Raw genomic sequence first — 18,801 nt, 5'->3', positions numbered from 1 at the left:
TGGTTCTCTGAATCAAGGAAACATGAAAGGGAGGTGGAAAGTGCAGGTGGCTGGGGCAACAGGATATCCATGGGAAGGAAGGGGTCTGGTGGCTGAGAGGCACTTGCAGATGAACACGAACTAACAGACACTGAGGAGGTCATTGGGCTTGGTGACAGGGTAGAGGACAAAGGTGGTGGGTGTTCAATCAGAGGAGCTGGGGAAGCCAACGAGAACAAGACAGGAGCAACATCTTCTACAGGCTCTCCACAGGGCTGGCGGGCTCCCGCAGGCTTTGCTTTATGCACATTACCAGGGAGGTCTTGACGTGGACTCTGACGAAAGCCACCCTTGTTCGAGAGCCTCTTGAAGTGGCTGCAGGAGATAGATGCACAGGCTCGATCCAGGAGCATAAGGGGCCAGAAGGGCAGGGCAGGTAGGGCACTCTGGGTAGGCTTGGCAGGGGTGGGCACCAGGGGCCCAGGGTCCTCTCTGGTCCCCATGCTGACTTCAGAATGCTCCTGCTGTCCCTCACCCCAGGGTTGTAGCCACACCCCATTCCCATGCCCCCTTCCCCCTTTAGGACGGTCCAAGGTGGATGGCAGCCTGGAGGGAGGTGGACCCAGTAGAAAAGGGGAAGATCTTTTACCTTTACAGAAGGGAAACCAGGCCCTGAGCCTCTTTGAGTTCTTTCAGGCAATTTCTGCAAGCTAGAAATCAGGAGACTGGGTTACGTGATGAAGGCAGCACCTGGGGGTCTTACAGGAGGCTAAAGCAATGGCCCTTTAGGGGAGACATCCGGAAGGGAGAACTCTGGAGCCAAAGCATCTGAGTCCAAGGACACATGATTCCTGACAGTGGTGGCAAGGCTCAAGAAGGGTAGAGTGTTATCATTTACAAAGTGCTTCCACATCTATTACCCCCAGCAGACCTTGCAACTACCCCATGGGAAAAGAAAGCCAGGGGGCACCTCACAGAGGAATCTGAGTGAAAGTAAACAACTTGTCCACAGTTGGACCTGGAGGTCTCCCACCTTCCAGTCAGACACTATTGGTCTACGACAGCCCGAACGCTCCTGCTGGATGAAACCCATTTCCAGGCCCTTGAGGCTTCGAGGCTTTGTCCTGAGCATGAAATCTGGAAAGTATCGGGGTTCCAATCTCCTTTCCAGGAGCACCTGAGGGCTCTGTTTCCTCAGACAGGTGTCGCTAGTATATTCAGAGACCTGGAGCTGGGCCCTCAGGAACAGGAGAGGTGGAGGTGAACCTTTGGGAGCAGGGCTGAGGGGCAGAAGCTCACCTTTCAAAGTTCTATTTTTCTTCTTGCTCCTCCTCTTTGGCTCCACTGGACACTGAGAGACAACAGAAAATGAGGGGTTTGGACCTCCTTCTCACTCTCCTCTCTATAGACGAGCTCAGATGCTCAGTGTTCATGAGTAATATGACTTTCTACTTAACTAATGGGACTCCTCATTTTCCCCCCTTTATTTTTAAAGTGGATAAAAATATTTGTTTTTTTTTTTTATTTGAAAACGTAAAGAAAGATTTTCTATGTGAGACCCATCAGTGATTTTTTGCATCACTGTTCTTCTGCTCGAGAAACACAGACATTCTCAGACTTACAGGCCCCTCTGAGCTCCATCAGGTAGGACTCTGCTTTCTGAGGCCAGAGCCCCATTCCACCCTCTACTTAGAGGCGCTCAGGGCTCCACACTTACCTCGGATCAGCCCCAACAGAAGAGAGGCTCAACACAGACTCCTGCCATGGAAAGGCAGCTAGTGAACCAGTCACGCTCAGGGGCCTGTCCACCTGCAGAAATCTAACTCTTACGTAGTATCCAGTCCTTGGCCACTGGTCACTGCACTTAGGACTTTGCCTTGGAACCCTCAACCACTCTTGGACTCCCTGTCTGAGATCTTTGAATAGAAAATCCTCATGCCCGATGTAACCCCTGCCTAGCCTGGCTTGTTCCTAGGATGATGACGTTTTATAACTTCCAAGAATTCTCATCTCAGGAGTCTTTCTAGGTGATTCAGAAATAGGGAAATAAGAATAAAAATAAAGATAATTTTTGTTGGTTCTGGGCCAAGGATTCCTTACCTTCTTGATATTTCTATGTTTCCTATGTGGTGATGAAGACGGTTTATTCTCTAAGAAAGGAAGTAGCAGGAGGAAGAGCCCCACTCCACACAGGACAGCAAAGATGGTATCAGTCACCCACGGAGCTACACTGGAGCTCAGCTAGGTAGCAATAACGCTATTCAGAGAAGAGAGGAAATGCTCCATCATCTGAATCGCACTGCTGCCCTCAGGCAACTGGGCACTTGGGAGTGGATGGCGGAATAAAAACCCAGGCCCACATCACAGAGCTGCATCTGGTCATAAAGGGCTCTTGAGGGGTCAGTAATAGGAGGAGGCTGGTTGCAACCCCCCTCCCCAAACACCCAGGCCCACAGATCCCTCTGCCTTTCTCTAAACCTTCCAGTACCACCCTCTCTCTCTGTTAGAGATACACAATTTTCTATTCATTCAGCCTGGAGCTCAGATAATACCTGGTTCCTTTGAGATCTCTAATTGAGCTCCATCAATTTTATAGCTTTGAGAAATCTTGAGTTGTTCCTGGGATTTTGGTTAATTCCCAAGAATTTTTACTCTCAGGCTGCCCTCTATCTGCAGTACCATCTTTCTCACATATAGTTTTGCCTTACCGCCCAGACATACACATTTAGCTTTGTGAATTCTAAAAACATTAAAAATGTTTTATTTTAATTAATCTTTACTATCTTCAGCTAGGAGCACTTAAAAATCAGATTAATAATTACCCCAAATTTACAAAACTAAATTAGTATAAAACAAATTGAAATTGTTAAAAAGGCAAAGTACATTTTTCATGTTTCTAGCATTTTTGCTTCTGAAATCAATAAAAGTTAAACTGCACAAAAACTTTTACTATATTCGTTATGCAGACACACACACCCTCCGCACATACACGCAATCCTTAAACGAATCAATCTAGCACTTCCAAATCTAAGAATCAAGCACTTCTTTTAGGTCAAAAGACTTTTTTCAGTAATTCCTGTATGTAGAACTCTATGTCTTTATTTATGTGGACTATATTTTGCCTTTATTTTTGAAGGATTGATTTGCTAGCCATGAAATCTTTGGTTGACAATTTTTTCTTTCACTTCGAGTATGTCGTCCCACAGCCTTTCCTCCATTGTTTCTGACTGAAGTTAGTGATTAATATTAATATAGTCAGCTTATATATGAAGAGCAGGTTTTCTCTTGCTGCTTTCAAGATTTTTCATTTGATTTCCCACAGTTTGGCTATGATGTGTCTAAGAGTGGATCTGTTTGTTTTTATTTTACTAGAGGTAAACACCGAATTTGTAGATTGATTTTTCTCATCAAATTTGATAAGTTTTCAGCCATTACTGCTGAAATTATTTTTCTTCTGTCTTTTTCTGAGACTCGCTACATATGGTGGTGTGTTTAATGATGCTACACAGATCTTTTTTCTACAAACTCTTTTCTTTTTCTTTTTCAGCTTGCATAACTTCTATTAGCCTATCTTCATACTAACTCTTTCTTCTGGCATCTCAAATGTAATATTGAACCTCTCTAATTTTTCATCTCAGTCATTGTAATTTTCAATTCCAGAATCTGTTTGGTTCCGTTTTAAAAAAATAATTTGCAGCTTTTTTTTCCTATTTGTTAACTTATTTATGGTCTTTTTATTTATTCTTTAAATATGTTTTTTTAAAAATTTTTTATAGTTTTAGATTTTTAAAATACTTTTATCTTTTAACCATTACACTGGAGTTATAAGTGATTTCCAACCACTATTACAACGTTGGAGTATTCTGAATTTAATAATATACTTACCTATACTAGCGAGTTTCATACTTCGACATGCTTTTCCTGTTATTGATTGATGTCTTTTCACTTCAGCTGAAAGAATTCCCTTTAATGTTTCTTGTAAGGCTAGTCTAGTAGTGATGAATGCCTTCAGCTTCTGCTTGTCTGGAAAATTATTGCCATTTTGATTTTGAAGGACAACTTTGCTCAGCACAGAACTGTTGATTGGCAATATTTTACTTTCAACACTTTGAAAATATCATGCCATTCTCTTCTGGCCTGCAAAGTTTCTGCTGAGAAGTCTGCAGATACTTTTATGGGGATTCTCTTGTATGTTATAAGTTGCTTTACTCTTGTTGCTTTTAAGATTCATTCTCTCCTTGTTTCCAACTTTGACAATTTAATAGTCATGTGTCTAGGTGTGAATTTCTTTGGATTTATCTCCTTTGGAACTCTCTGGATTTCCTATCTCTGGAAGTGTGTTTCTTCTCCTATGTTAGAGAAGTTTTCAGCCATTATTTCTTTGAGCACATTTTATGTTCCTTCCTCTAACCTCTTCCTATTCTCCTTCTGGGACTCTTTTAATACATATATTAGTCCACTTGATGGTGTCCCATAGGTTCTTAAGTATATTCACTCTTTTTAATTCTTTTTACTTTTTTTTTCTGATTGAATGAATTCCTGTCTTTGAGTTTGCTGATACTTTCCTCCACTTGATTTAATCTGCTATGGAACACTTGTATTGAATTTTTAGTCTAATTATTGTGTTCTTTAGGTCTGTAATTTCTGTTCGGTGCTTTCAAATATTTTCTGTCTCTTCATTGAAATTCTCGCTTTGTTTATGCATTATTCTCCTGACCTTGGTGAACATCTTTATAACCATTATTTTAAACTCTATCAGGTAAAACCACTTATTTCAATTTTATTAAAGTCTGTTCCTGGAGTTTTATCTTATTCTTTTGTTTGGAACATCATCTTTTGTTTCTTCATTATCCTTGAGTCTGTATTGCTTTTTTCACATGGGTTAAAACAGCCACCTTCCCCAGTCTTGACAAAGTGGCCTCATTTAGGAAATAAACTTCATCAATCTGCCTGGCCTGAGCTCTTGATTATCTCTCAAATCTTTGTGATTATACAAATCACCTTCTTGGTTCTTGGTGCCTCTCAGCAGTTGAGGGTGTGCAAAGACCCATCAGTGTCCCAAAGGGGAGGATTACAGTCAGCACCTAGATGCAGATTGGTTGAAACCTGGACACTCAGCAACAGGGAAAGTGAGTAGTTAGACCCCTTCCGGGGATAAACTGTAGATGAACATTTGTGTGTTTCCTCTGTGCTTTTGTAGCCACAAGAGATGGTTGCTCTGGCACCTATTAAGAATTGCTAATTTTCTTGCTACAGTCTGTGGGATTCATGAATTCAAACCCATTGGCTGTCAGAGAGGTGATTCAGGGGTTCATCCATAGGGCATCAGCCACATAAGTTAGGAGAGCAGACATGCATTAAAGCTCCTTCTAGAAACATACTAGCAAATTGGAATGAGCTAGAGCAAGTTAGAGTGAACTAGAGTAGAGGAAGTGTCCACAGGCTTCTCTGGTTTCTGGAGAACATCTCATTCAGCTCCTAGATCCATGCTCAGTTACAAGCTCGACCCTTAGGCAATGGCTTTTAAAATATGCAAATAGACACCTTCATAGAAAGGCTAAGAAATAGGTGTTTCTGTTTGCTCCCTCTGCTCTGAGCCCTGGGAGGGTAGCTGGTTAAGAATTGTTTTTTTGTTTGTTTGTTTGGGACAGTTCTGTGGGATTGGTGAATACAAGCCTTAGTTACTATCAAAACCAGGTGTTTTAAGAATCCATTTTTCAAGCAGCAGCCACCAAAATCAGGACATTAGACATGTGACAACTATTTCCAAAAAGATTCTGGTGATTTGGAGTGGGTTCGAGGGATAGGGTGGAGAAGGCCACCTTTAGTTCATGAACTGCACTTAAAATAGCTGCTTTGAAATCTTCATTTTCTCAATACAATACAAAGGGTACTGAAAGATAATTTTTACTGACTGTTTTCACCAGAGTATGAGTCACCATTTTTGCTTCTTTTCATCTTTTGTAAATTTTTATTGAACACAGACATTTTAAATAATGTAGCATCTCTGGATTCTTATTTTTCTCTCCCAAGAGTTGTTTTTGCTATTATTTTTTATTGGGGTGGTATTGGTTAATAAATTATGTAAATTTTAAGTGTACAATGATATAATACATCATTTGTATATTGAATTGTGTGCTCTCCACCCCCAATTAAGTCTTTTTCTGTCACCAAATATTTGACCTCCTTTACCCTCTTCACCCCATTCCTTTTCCTTTTGGTAACTACAATACTGTTGTCTGTGCCTATAAGTTTTGTTAATTTGAATTATTTTCCGTAGCATGATACTCTCAAGATCTATCCATGTTGTTGCAGATGGCAATATTTCATCCTCTTATGTCTGAGTGGTATCCCTTTGTATATATGTACCACACCTTCTTTATGGTATAGTACATATTTATCCAATCAGCCATTGAAGGACACTGGCTGTCTTCATGTCTTGACTATCATGAATAATGGTGCAATGAACATGAGGGAACATATATCTTTATAAAGAAATGTTTTTATATTTTAGGAGTAGATACCCAGAAGAAGGATTGGTAGCTCTGTCATACAGTAGCTCTATTCTTAATTTTTTTGAGGCACCTCCATACTGTTTTCTATAGTGGCTTTACCAGTTTACGTTCCTCCCAGCAGTGTATGAAGGTTCCTTTTTCTCCACATCATCTCCAACACTCATTATTTCTTGTCTAATTGATAATAGCCATTCTAACAGGTGTGAGGTGGTATCTCATTGTGGTTTTGATTTGCACTTCCCTAGTAGCTAGTGAAGTTGAGCATCTTTTCATTTATCTGTTGGCCATTTGTACATTTTCTTGGGAAAAGTGTCTGTTCAGGTGTCTGCCCATTTTTAAATAGGATTTTTTTTTTGTCGTAGAGTCGTGTGCATTCTTTATGTATTTTGGATGTTAGCCCCTTTCAAAGGTATTGTTTGCAAATATCTTCTCCCACCTGGTTGACTGCCTTTTGTTTTGTGATGTTTTCTTTAACTGTGCAGAAGCTTTTCAGTTTGATGCAGTCCCATTCACTTATTTTTGCCTTTATTCCTCTTGTCTTTGGGGTCAAGTTCATAAAATCCTCTCTGAGGCCAAGGTCCATAAGTTTAATACCTATGTTTTCTTCTGTGTATTTTATTTTTTCAGGTCTTTATATAAGTATTTAGTCAATTTGAGTTATTTTTTGTGTTTGGTATCAACTAGCAGTCTAGTTTCATTCTTTTACAGGTGGCTTTCTAATTTTTCAACACCATTTATTGAAGAGGCTCTCTTTTTTCCATTGTATGTACCTGGCTCCTTGGTTGAAAATTATTTACCCAGCTACATGTGGGTTTATTTCTGGGCTCTCAATTCTGTTCCATTGGTCTGTGTGTCTGTTTTTCTGCCAATACCAAACTGTTTTGATTTTTGTAGCTTTGCAGTATAATTTGAAATCAGAGAGTGTGATGTCTCTAGCTTTGTTATTTTTCCTCAAGATTGCTTTGATTATCAGGGTCTTTTGTAGTTCCATACAAATGTGATGCATATTCTTTTTAATTGAAATACAACTTTATTCTGATTCTAAATGGAAAGGAATGTGAATGACAGTAACAAACAAGATTTCACCACCGAGTATTGTGATGTGAATGTAGTAGTCTTATATTTGAAACTCAGTAAGGAAACAACCTCATTTCAAAACAGCTAAATAAGCAGATTCAAAAAATGAAGGTATTTTTTAACTGCCACATTCACTCTGAAGCTCATTTGTCTCCTTCAGCATCCCAAAGATTAAGCACATGTTCTGCTTAGCTATATAATAAAGTGGCAAACATCCTGCACCACTGACGTCACAGGACAGTTGCCTATAAAACTAGACTTCTGACCCTCAGCTCCTGCTTCACCTTCTCAGATGCTGTCATCTTCATCTGGCAGAGCAGTTGCCTGAGCAACCTCTAGATCATGCTCAAGTGTGCTGCCAAAGCTGGGTCCATGACAACCTCCTGTAAATAAAGAGCAGGCATGGCAACACACTCCAAGTTACATTCTTCTATTACTTTTCTAGTGAACCAGAGGAAGGGATTTTCAAAGTTGTAGTTACTTTGGGCAGAAATGTCATGGTACCGAAAATTCTTCTTTCAATGGAAGACAATTGATTCTGCATTAACTTTCTTGTCCTTAATATCCATTTTGTTGCCACATAACATGATGGGGCTATTTTCACATACTCATACCAAATCTCTATGCCAGGTGGGCACATTCTTGTAAGTAACTCTTGATGTTACATCAAACATTATAATGGCACACTCGGCTTGGATGTAATAGCCATCTCTCGGTTCACCAAACCTCCTATCCAACCATGTCCCATGCATTGAACTTAATAGGTCCTCTGTTGGTGTGGAACACCAGGGTGGACTACAATACCCAAGGTAGTTACACACTTCTTAAGTTCACCAGTCAGATGACATTTCATAAATACAGTTTTTCTACTCCCACAATCAGTAAACAATACAAGTTTGAACTAAACTTAGGGTTCCTCCTTGGGCAGCCATCATGTTGTTACTTTCAGAAGCATCTCTTGGTTCATCTGATTGAGAGCTCCAAATGTGACGAATCTTTGTTTTATTTTTTGAAAAATGCTTTTGAGATTTTAAAGGGGATTGCATTAAATCTATATATTGCTTTGGGTAAATGGTCATTTTAACTATGTTAATTCTTCCAATTCATGAATATGAAATATCTTTTCATTTCTTTGTGTCTTTTTCAGTCTTTTTCAACAATGTTTTGTAGTTTAAGTATATAGGTCCTTCAGTTTCTGTGTTAAGTTTATTCTTAGGTATTTTATTCATTTGTTGCAATTGCAAATGGAATGTTTTTTCATTTCTTTTTCTGATATTTCATTTTTAGTATATAGGAACATGACAGATTTGGGTACATTGATTTTGTATCCTGCAGCTTCACTGCATTTTATAGTTTCTAATAGTCTTTTGGTGTAGCCTTTAGGGTTTTCTATATAGAGAATCATGTCGGCTGAAAAAAAGTGACAATTTGACTTCTTCATTCCCAATTCGTATGTTTTTTTATTTCTTTCTCTTGCCTGATCCATCTGGCTAGGACTTCCAGTACTATTTTGAGTAACAGAGACAAGAGTGGGCATCCTTATCTTGTTTCTGATCTAAGAGGAAAAGCTTTCAGTTTTTCACCATTGAATATGATATTAGCTGAGGGTTTGTCATATATGGCTTTTATTCTAGTAAGGTACTTTCCTTGTGTTGAGTGTTTTAATCACAAATGGATGTCGTATCTTACCCAATGCTTTCCTTCATTTGTTAATATAAGCATACAACTTTTATTATTTATTTTGTTAATGTAGTGTATCACATTAATTGATTTGCGTTTGTTGAACCATTCTTGTGCTCCTGAAAAGAACCCCACTTGATCAAAATGTGTTACCTTTTAAAGATATTATTGTATTCAATTTACTGGTATTTTGTTTTGAAGTTTTGCATCTATATTCATTAGAGATATTGGTCTATAACTTTCTTCTTTAATTTGCCCTACCAGGTTTTGATAGCAGGGTAATATTGGCCTCATAAAATGGGTTGGGAAGTATTTCTTTGTCTTCAATTTTTGGAAAAGTTTGAGAATAATAGATATTAAATATTCTTCAGAAGTTTGGCAGAATTCACTAGTGAAGCCATCTGGTCTGGACTTTTATTTTTTAGGAGTTTTTTTGATGAATTTTAATCTCCTTATCTTTGATTGGCCTATTTAAATTTTCTAATTTTTCATGATTCAGACTAGAAAGGTTGTACATTTCTAAGAACGTGTCCATTTTTTCTAGGTTATCAAATTCAGTGGCATATAGCCTTTCATAGTATTCTTCTATAGCACTTTGTATTTCTATGGTGTCCATTGTAACTTCTTTTTCATTTGTGATTTTGTTTATTTGAGTCTTTTCTTTTTTCCTTAGTGAGTTTAGCCAGAAGTATGCGGGTTTTATTTATCTATTCAAAAAACCAACTTTTTGTTACATTTTTTTCTATTGTCTTTTTTGTTCTCTATTGCACTTAATTCGGCTCTAATTTTTATTTTCTTTGTTCTGCTGACTTTGGGCTTTGTTTGTCTTAGAGGTGATGTGTTTATTTAGATTTCTTTTCTTTGTTTTTTGTCTTTATTGAAATATAATAGACATTTAATTGCTTGTATTTACACTATACAATTCAATGAGTTTTTTTCCAATTACAGTTGGCTTGCAATAATAAACCAGTTTCAGTTTTATAGTATAGTGATCAGAGATCCACAAAATCTCAAAGTGATCACCCCACTAAATCTAGTACACCTCTTCCCCTTTACATAGTGCAACATTATTAACCATCTCCCCCATACTACACTCTACAACTCCATGTCTATTCTGCAACTATCCATTTGTACCTCTTAATCACTTTGCCTTTTTGTGTGTGTGATTTTGTCACCCCAAACCCCCTCCCATTTAGTATCCCTCTAAATATTTTCTGTATTGTCTATAGGCATGCCACCCTGAAAGAGCCCGATCCCATCTGATCTTGGAAGCTAAGCAGGGTCGGGCCTGGTTAGTACTTGGATGGGAGACCACCTAGGAAGACTAGGGGTCATAGGCAAGAAAAGTAAAAATAAAAAATAAAAGAAATCATAAGCAGACAAGGTCCTTGCAATCTGTGAAGTGTTGCCTCACTAAAAAATTAAATAAATAAATAAATAAATAGTTAAATAAATAGATAGACAGATAATAAATAAATACCATCTATGAGTTATTTCCACTTTTGTTGTTGTTGCTGATTTTGTTTTTTAGATTCCACATATACATAAAATCATGTGATATTTGTCTTTCTCTATCTGACCCATTTCATTCAGCACAATACTGTCTAGGTCCATCAAGGCAATATCTTTTCCATTCCCTTTTTTTTAAGTCTATGTATGTCTTTTAACCTGAGGTGAGTTTCTTGTAAAAAGCATATGTAGAGGTCTTGTTTTCTTATCCATTCAGCCACTCTATCTTTTGGTTGAAGCATTCAATTCTCTTCCATTTGACGTATGTGTTCATAGGCATGTATTTATTACCATTCTTTATTCCTGTTTTTGATACATGTTTTTCTTTCTTAAAGAAGTCTCTCCAACATTTCCTGTAATTCTAACTTTGTGATGATAAATTCTTTCAGCTTATTTTTGTATGGGAAGCTTTTCATCTGTCCTTCAACTCTAAATGATAGCTTTGCTGGGTAAAATATTCTTGGTTATAGCTCCTGGGTTACATTTTGTGCCAAGCTCTTCTGTCTTGCATAGTTTCTTTTGAGAAATAAGCTGCCAGTCTTATGGGTGCTCCCTTATAGGTGAGTAACTGCTTTTCTCTTGCTATTTTTAAGATTCTCTCTTTGTATTTAACCTTTGGAATTTTAATTATGTTGCATCTTGGTGTGGACCTCTTTGGCTTCCTGGTTTGGGGGACTCTCTGAGCTTCCTGGGGTTTTATGTCTATTTCCTTCTTCAGGTTTGGGGAGTTTTCCATCATTATTTCTTCAAATAGCTCTTGAACATTTTGTTTTTCTTCAGGTACTCCTATGACATGGATATTTTTACCTTTAATAGTGTCCCATAGGCTCCTTAAATTATTATAGTCTTGACTTCTTTTATCTTGCCATTCTGATTGAGTGGCCTTGACTTTCCCACCCTCTATGTAGGTCATTTAATCCTCTTATTTATTCACTTCGTTTATTCCATTTAATATACTTCTCATCTCAGATAATGTGTTCATTACTGATTCCTTTTTATAATTTCCATTTCCATTCTTATGTTTTATCTTTTTGTTGAAGTTCTCACTGAATTCATCTATACCTCCCAAAAGTTAATTGAGCATCTTCATAACCAGTTTTGAATTCTGCATCTGTTAGATTGCTTGACTCCATTATTTCTGGTCTCTGTTCTCTCATATGGTTCCTGCTTCTTTGTCTTCCCATTTTGGCTGCCTTTATGTGTCTGTTTCTATGCACTAAGTAAAGATCTTAAATCTCTCTGTCTTACTAGTGTGGATTTGCGTAGCAGATGTCCAGTGGCACAGTCCTGAGAAGGGTTCAGCTGCAGGCCAAATTTAGACCAAACCTGTGCCCCTCCGGGGCACCTATTAAGATTCAGCAAGCAATTCACAGGTGCTGTGCTTAAAGTTGACTCAAAAGGCCACACCAAAAAACAAGGCCAGCTGCCACCAGTGTGAGTCTAGGCACTGCTCAGCAAAGGACACTTGAGTAAGTGAGGACATACCTGGATGTGGCCTGGGTGGGGCCTCAAGTTGGGAGAGGTGGAGTTTCAGGGAATCTTCTGGGCAGAGCAATCTCTGTTATCCAGTTTGATGACATCTCCTGCTATGAATGCACAGAGTCCACTCACTGGAATGGGGGAGGGCTCAGCAGAGGAACGTGGATACCCCCAGCACGTCTATGCAGAGTGAGTCTCACTTATGCCCTCAGTCTGACGACTCAGTGTCCCCCTGTAAATCCCTGGTGCTCCCTGTGCAGCCAAACCGGCACTGGCGCTCAGAGTGAGCAGGTCTGTCACTGAGAAGTCCTCTCACAGACACAGCCCCTTTAAGCGGTGTCTGCAGCTGCCACTGCCATAGCCTCTGTCCCACTTAGCCACTCAGGATTAGGCAGACTCACATCCTCACCCCATCCTACCTTCTACCGTTGCAGGGTGATTTCTTAGATTCTCCCTAATTGTATGGCTTGTTCTTGTAGATCCCAGACGATTTTTCCTTGCTGTTTTCTCCTCGTCTCTGCCACACCTTTGATTTGGTCTCCTGATAGATGAACAGAGCTTTTGTCATGTATGCCATTTTTTTCCCCTCTTCAATGTTTCTTGTTTTTCGAAGCAGGCCTGTGATGCTATAAACCTCCTTGTTATCACTTCTTTTGCTGCATCCTCAAATTTTGATATGTTGTAGTATTTTCATTTGTCTCTGTGTGTATCTTTCGAGGTCTTATATTTATTACTTGGCCCAGCCATTGTTCAGAGGCATTCTGTTTAGTCTCCACATATTTATGGTTTTCCCATATTTCTTTTTGCAATTGATTTCTAGTTTCAAAGGATTGTGGTCAGAGAATATGTTTGGTATGATTTCAGTCTTCTTAAACTTGTTGAGACTAGATAGTGCCTCAACATATGGTGTCTCCAAGAGAATGTTCCATGTGCACGAGAGAAGAATCTACTTTCTGGTGTTCTGGGATGAAAAACTCTGTAAATATTGATTATGTTCATTTGGCCTAATGTGTCATTTAAGGTTGATAGTTCCTCAACTAATTTTTCTTTTTAGATGATCAATCTATTGATATCAATAGGATATTTAAGTACTCTACTATATAGATTGTACTCTCGTCAGTTTCTCCCTTAATTCTGTTATTAATTGCTTTACGGATTTTGGTGTTTCCAGGTTGGGTACTTGTGCATTAATAAGTGTTATGTCTTCTTGATGAATTGTCCCCATTATCATTAAAGTGTCCACCTTTGTCTCTTGTTACCTTTTTATCTTAAAATTTATTTTGTCTGATATAAGTAAGGTTACACCACTTTTCTCTGTATGCCATTTTCTTGGAGTATCATCTTCCACTTTGAGTCTATGTCTGTCTTTGCAACTGAGAAGGGTCTCCTAAAGGCAGCAAATAGTCACGTTTTGTTTTTTGATCCATCCCACTACTCTATGCCTTTTAACTGGTGAGTTCAATCCGTTTACATGTAGGGTGATTTTTGATATATGAGGATTTCCTATAGCCATTTTATCTTTTGTTTTCAGGCAGCCCTGTGTCCCTATTGTTTCTTTGCCCTTGTGTTTCTGTTGGCTATTTTAGTTTGAAGGTAGTCAATAATTTTTCCTTTATCTTTTTTTTGTTTTTGTCTAATTTCTAGATTTTTGTTTTGAGATTACCATTGGGTTTGTGCAGAAAAAGTTTAATATGTACAACAGTTTTCTTCTGATTGCATCTTATTGCCATACACCTGTGCAGGTTTAGTTCTCTCCCCATTCCCTTTTTATATTTTTGTTGTCACAAATTATCCCTTTATGCTCACAATTTATCTCTTTTATGTTGTGAGTTTATTTTTTAATGCAGTAACTAGTGTCTTCTTTTTTAAAAGTATTTTTTACCTCTTTTAACTTATATGTTAGATGTAAGCATTTAATACCTTATTCTGAACAAGGGTTGCAATTTCCTGCTTCTGTCTGTTATTTATCTTACTTGCAGTTTTATATCCTTTTGTCTTTATATTTCAGATAGAAGAGCACTTTTCAGCATTTCTTGTAATGCAGGTCTTGTGGTGGTAAATTCCTGCAGCTTTTGTGTGGAAAAGCCTTCGTTTCTCCTTCATATCTCAAGGATAACTTTGCTGGATATATTATTATTGGCTGGTGATTTCTCTCTTTCCAGATTTTTAATATTTGATTCTACTTTATCTTAGTTGTAGAGTTTATGCTGAAATATCTAATGATAATCCAATGAGATTTATAAATTACCATCTTTTTTCCCCTCTGGCTTGCCTTGATAATTTTTTTTTGTTATTAATTTTTGACAATTTTAATATTATGTGCCTTGGAGAAGGACTTCTTGAATTGAGATAATTAGGTGCTCTATTAACTTCTTGGATTTGAATGTCCAATTCTTTCCATAGGTTTGGGAAATTCTTGTCAATTATTTATTCGAATAAGCTCTCTGTACCTTTCTCCCTCTCTTCTGGTATACCCATTATTCTTATATTGCTCTTTCTAATGGAATCAGATAGTTCTTGTAGAGTTCTTTATTATTTTTATAAGATTTTTCTTTTCGTTTTCAGTTAACTATGTTACCAACTTTTACTGGGTCATTTAAAAGAGCACTTTTCATTCCCAAGAAAAAAGAATTAGATGTAAGCTTGTAAATTTAATATAATGTGAAAATTTAGGGACTTAAACTTGGCTATTATTATTTATTTATATAATATTGACATTTACCTATAAATTTATTTGCCCCCTTTTCTTCCTTCTTTACAAAACTCAAAATTATGTTAAGAATTAGCTGTGAAAATGACAATATTTGAGGGAATCATTTGTGTATATATTTTTGTGGTAAAATCTCTATTTTGAGATAGTAAAGAACGGAGGGGAAAAAACACACTTAAGGTCATACTAAGCAGAAATATTTAGATTTGTGGGTCACCTGACCTTTGCGAGATGCTTCTTATAGATTGGTGAAAATCTCTAAAGCTTAGAAACAGAAACAAATTGAGAATTAAAAGCCAAATCATTGAAATGAAGAGTCATCTGACAAGTTTGTTATCATCTCCTACACCTCTGATAAGTGGAAACAGATCCTGTGTAGAGAGCATGCCTTCTAGATGCTTCAGAGAAATGACCAGGAAGACAAGAGTCCCCAGATTTGAGGCTGGCCCACCCTCAGGGTGTCTCATAGAGATTCTTTAATGCTGAGAAGTGACCAGATTTCACAGGAGACCACAGAGAAACAGCACGCTCCCGTTGGCTGCTATCACTGCTGTGCTTGACTGTGTTATCCTTTGAAAAAGAAAAACAATCAAGTTTAGTTACTTGGGTAACAAGATCACATTCTAGCACCTGTTTACTTGCTAGTGAGTTCCTTCTGTGGGTCAGACATTTTAGGGGACGTTGGTCCTGGAAAGGCATAAGGAGGATGAACTCTTTTCTGAGTAATTTTGTAATAAAAGTTTATCCAACAAAGACATTAGGGAAATAAATTTCCTACTACCTATTAGGGAAGAGCATCCAGAACTATTTTTTATTTAGGAACAAAAATATGTATTTGTTTAGAAGAATTTTTCACAAAAGACTGGAGGAAATGATGCATCTGTACCTGGCTAGTAGTATTCCTCTTTCATGATTTTTTTTTTGTGACCCCCCCAGGCCTTATGTGGCTGTTGGCATCCTTCTCCCCAGGCCAAGTGCCTCTTTGTCAGGCTTAGGGCAACCTGAAGGGCTGCTTATCTAAAGACAGGTGCTCTTGTCCACTCTTGTCCCTTGTTGTCCAGATGGGCACACATCATCACCTACAACTGAGGAGTGTTGATTTTATTAACTAGCTCTGTTTTGCAGTACGCAGTTCATATATTCTGTAATCATGTTTTCCACTGCTTTCTTTTACAATCTTGAGGTAGAAGTAAATAACTGGTATTAATATCATCCTACTTGGAAAGCAAAGCATATGAATTTTTTTTCTGTGACAGTGGTCTTAGTTTTAGCCACCCAAGTCTGTCAGAGACCTGATCAGAGCTCACAGAGACCTAAGGATGAAACGATGGCAGCTGGTAAAGTCGTTCCTTATAAATTCGAGTCATCTCATAGAATCACAAAATTGAAGACCATCTCACAGTATAAGTAAGTCCTGAAAGGAGAGTGACCTGAGCAGGGAGATTTGGCAGTAATGCACTAATAGTGCTAATGTCCTTTAATGGCATCCTTCTCTGAGTGACAGATGTCTTATCCACAAATGACTTAAATGTTTAATCATTTTATGAAAGCAGAAAGAGGGTTGAATATGCTTATTCCAGTCTAACATAATTTGAAAACATCTCTAATGAAAAAAACAGACATTTTAATATTTTCATTCAATCTCTTTACTCTGCAGAAAATCTTCCATTTCATGATCACCTAGTGGGCCAGTCACAGTCGACAATGCTGTGTTGTGTATTATAGAGCAATATCTCTCAAAGTGGATAATAAAGGATACTGTTTTACAAAAAGATTCTGTGGCTAAAGAAGTTGGAAGTTTGGATCAAACAAAGCAGTTTCATCACTTGTCTTTTATTACTTTTTCATGGAAAAAATTCAGGAATTTTAGGGTCACTGTTTAAGAAAGGTTTGAAAATTTCTAAGGCAGACAACAGATATCAAGTATATATAGTAAATGGAACAGAGTTTAAGTCAAAATTAAATGAAAGGACCCATCTATTTTTCTTGTTGGTTTTGTTTTTTTTGATAACGTGAATTAGACCAGAATAAGTTTATATTTCAATGAATATAAAATGTTTTTATCTCCAATAACGAGATGAAAGTGATCAATCTTTATTTGAAGAAACTCGGAAAGAGTTATTTTCATGCCCTAGTGTCAGGCTCAAGTTTTGTGTTGTTGTCATTGTTGTTTTTTTGTTTGTTTGTTTCAAAATTTATTTCAGTTAGTTTCAAGTATACAGTACATTGGTTAGATATCTATATGTTTTTAAAACAATCATCCCAATTGCTCCCTCTCTCCCCTGGCCCTCCACCTATTAATGCTAACTGCATTCCCTCTGCCTTGCTCCCCATCCCCATGACCAACTATCAACTACTAATTTGTACTTTTTAACCCTTCTCCCAGCCCTCCAACTCCCCTCCCCTCTGTCTGTCACCAAATTGTCCACTCTATTTGTATCTGTTTTTGATTACTTTCTTCTTTTTTTCCCCCTTAGATTACTCATATAAGTGAAATCATGTGGTATTTATCTTTCTGTCTGACTTATTTCACTCAGCATAATAATTTCTAGTCCATGTCATTGCAAATGGTAGGATTTCATTTTCTTTAATGGCTAAGTAATATTCTATTGTATATATGAACCATAATTTCTTTATCCAATTGTCTGTTGATGGGCATTTAGGTTGCTTCCATATCTTGGCTATTGTAAATTGTACTGCCATGAATATTGGAGTGCATAGATCTGTATGAATTATTGTTTTGGTTTTCTTTGGATAAATACCCAGAAGTGCAATTGCTGGATAAAAAGGTATGTCCATTTTTAATTTATGAGAAACCTCTAGAATGTTTTCCATAGCAGCTGTACCAATTTGCAATCCCACCAACAATGTATGAGGTTCCCTTTTCTCCGCATCCTCACCAACACTTGTCGTTTTTTGATTTATTGATGATAGCCATTCTGATAGGTGTAAGGTGATATCTCATTACAGTTTTAATTTGCCTTTCTTTGTTGATTCGCGACCTTAAGCATCTTTTCGTATGCCTATTAACCATCTGTATTTCCTCTTTGAAGAAGTATCTGTGCAGGTCTTCTGCCCATTTTTCAATCGTGTTGTTTGTTTTTTTGCTGTTGAGTTGTATGAGTTCTTTATATGTTTTGGGTATTAATCCCTTATCAGATGTATCGTAAGTGAATATCTTCTCCCAAACAGTAGGCTGTTTCTCTGTTTTATTGATGGTTTCCTTTGCTATACAAAAACTTTTTAGTTTGATGTAGTCCCATTTATTTTTTTCTTTTGTTTCCCTTGCTCAAGGAGCTATATTGAAAAAGAAATTCCTGTTAGTAATATCAGAGTGTTTGCTGCCTATGTTTTATTCTAGCAGTTTTATGGTTTCGGGTCTTACATTTAAGTCTTTAATTCATTTTGAGTCTATTCTTGTACACGGTGCAAAAAGTTGGTCTAGCTTTTTTTTGCATGTATCTGTCCAATTTTCCCAACGCCATTTATTGAAGAGACTGTCTTTACCCCATCATATATTCTTACCTCCTTTGTCATATATGAAGTGAGCGTATATGTGTGGATTTGTTTCTTGGCTCTCTATTCTGTTCCATTGATCAATATATCCATTTTTATGCCAGTACCATGCTGTTTTGATTACCGTAGGCTTGTAGTATAGTTTGATATCAGGTTTGATACCTCCAACTTTGTTCTTTCTCAAGATTACTGTGGCTATTCAGGGTTTTTTATGGCTCCATATAAATTTTAGGATTATTTGTTTTAGCTCTCTGAAAATTGCTCTTGGTATTTTGATAGGGATCGCATTGAATCTATAGATTGCTTTGGGTAGTATGGCCATTTTAATGATGTTGA

At 37.5% G+C, this 18,801-nt stretch overlaps 1 protein-coding gene and 2 pseudogenes across 1 annotated transcript; 1 reads left to right on the top strand and 2 right to left on the bottom strand.

The window, feature by feature from the left end:
* Window positions 1-737: 737 nt before the first annotated feature.
* Window positions 738-2,953, bottom strand: LOC118600384. Its single transcript, XM_036217893.1, is given in 2 exon segments — window positions 738-1,330; window positions 2,080-2,953. Coding segments are annotated over 2 exon segments (624 nt in total). The 5' UTR covers window positions 2,269-2,953; the 3' UTR covers window positions 738-895.
* Window positions 2,954-7,430: 4,477 nt separating this feature from the next.
* LOC107505214 lies at window positions 7,431-8,502 on the bottom strand (annotated as a pseudogene).
* Window positions 8,503-10,472: 1,970 nt separating this feature from the next.
* On the top strand, window positions 10,473-10,591 carry LOC118601201 (annotated as a pseudogene).
* The last annotated feature ends 8,210 nt before the right edge of the window (window positions 10,592-18,801 follow it).

Source organism: Rousettus aegyptiacus, unplaced genomic scaffold, assembly GCF_014176215.1.
Source record: "Rousettus aegyptiacus isolate mRouAeg1 unplaced genomic scaffold, mRouAeg1.p scaffold_m13_p_3, whole genome shotgun sequence".
Lineage (NCBI taxonomy): Eukaryota > Metazoa > Chordata > Mammalia > Chiroptera > Pteropodidae > Rousettus > Rousettus aegyptiacus.
This window is presented reverse-complemented; position numbering and strand designations above follow the sequence as displayed.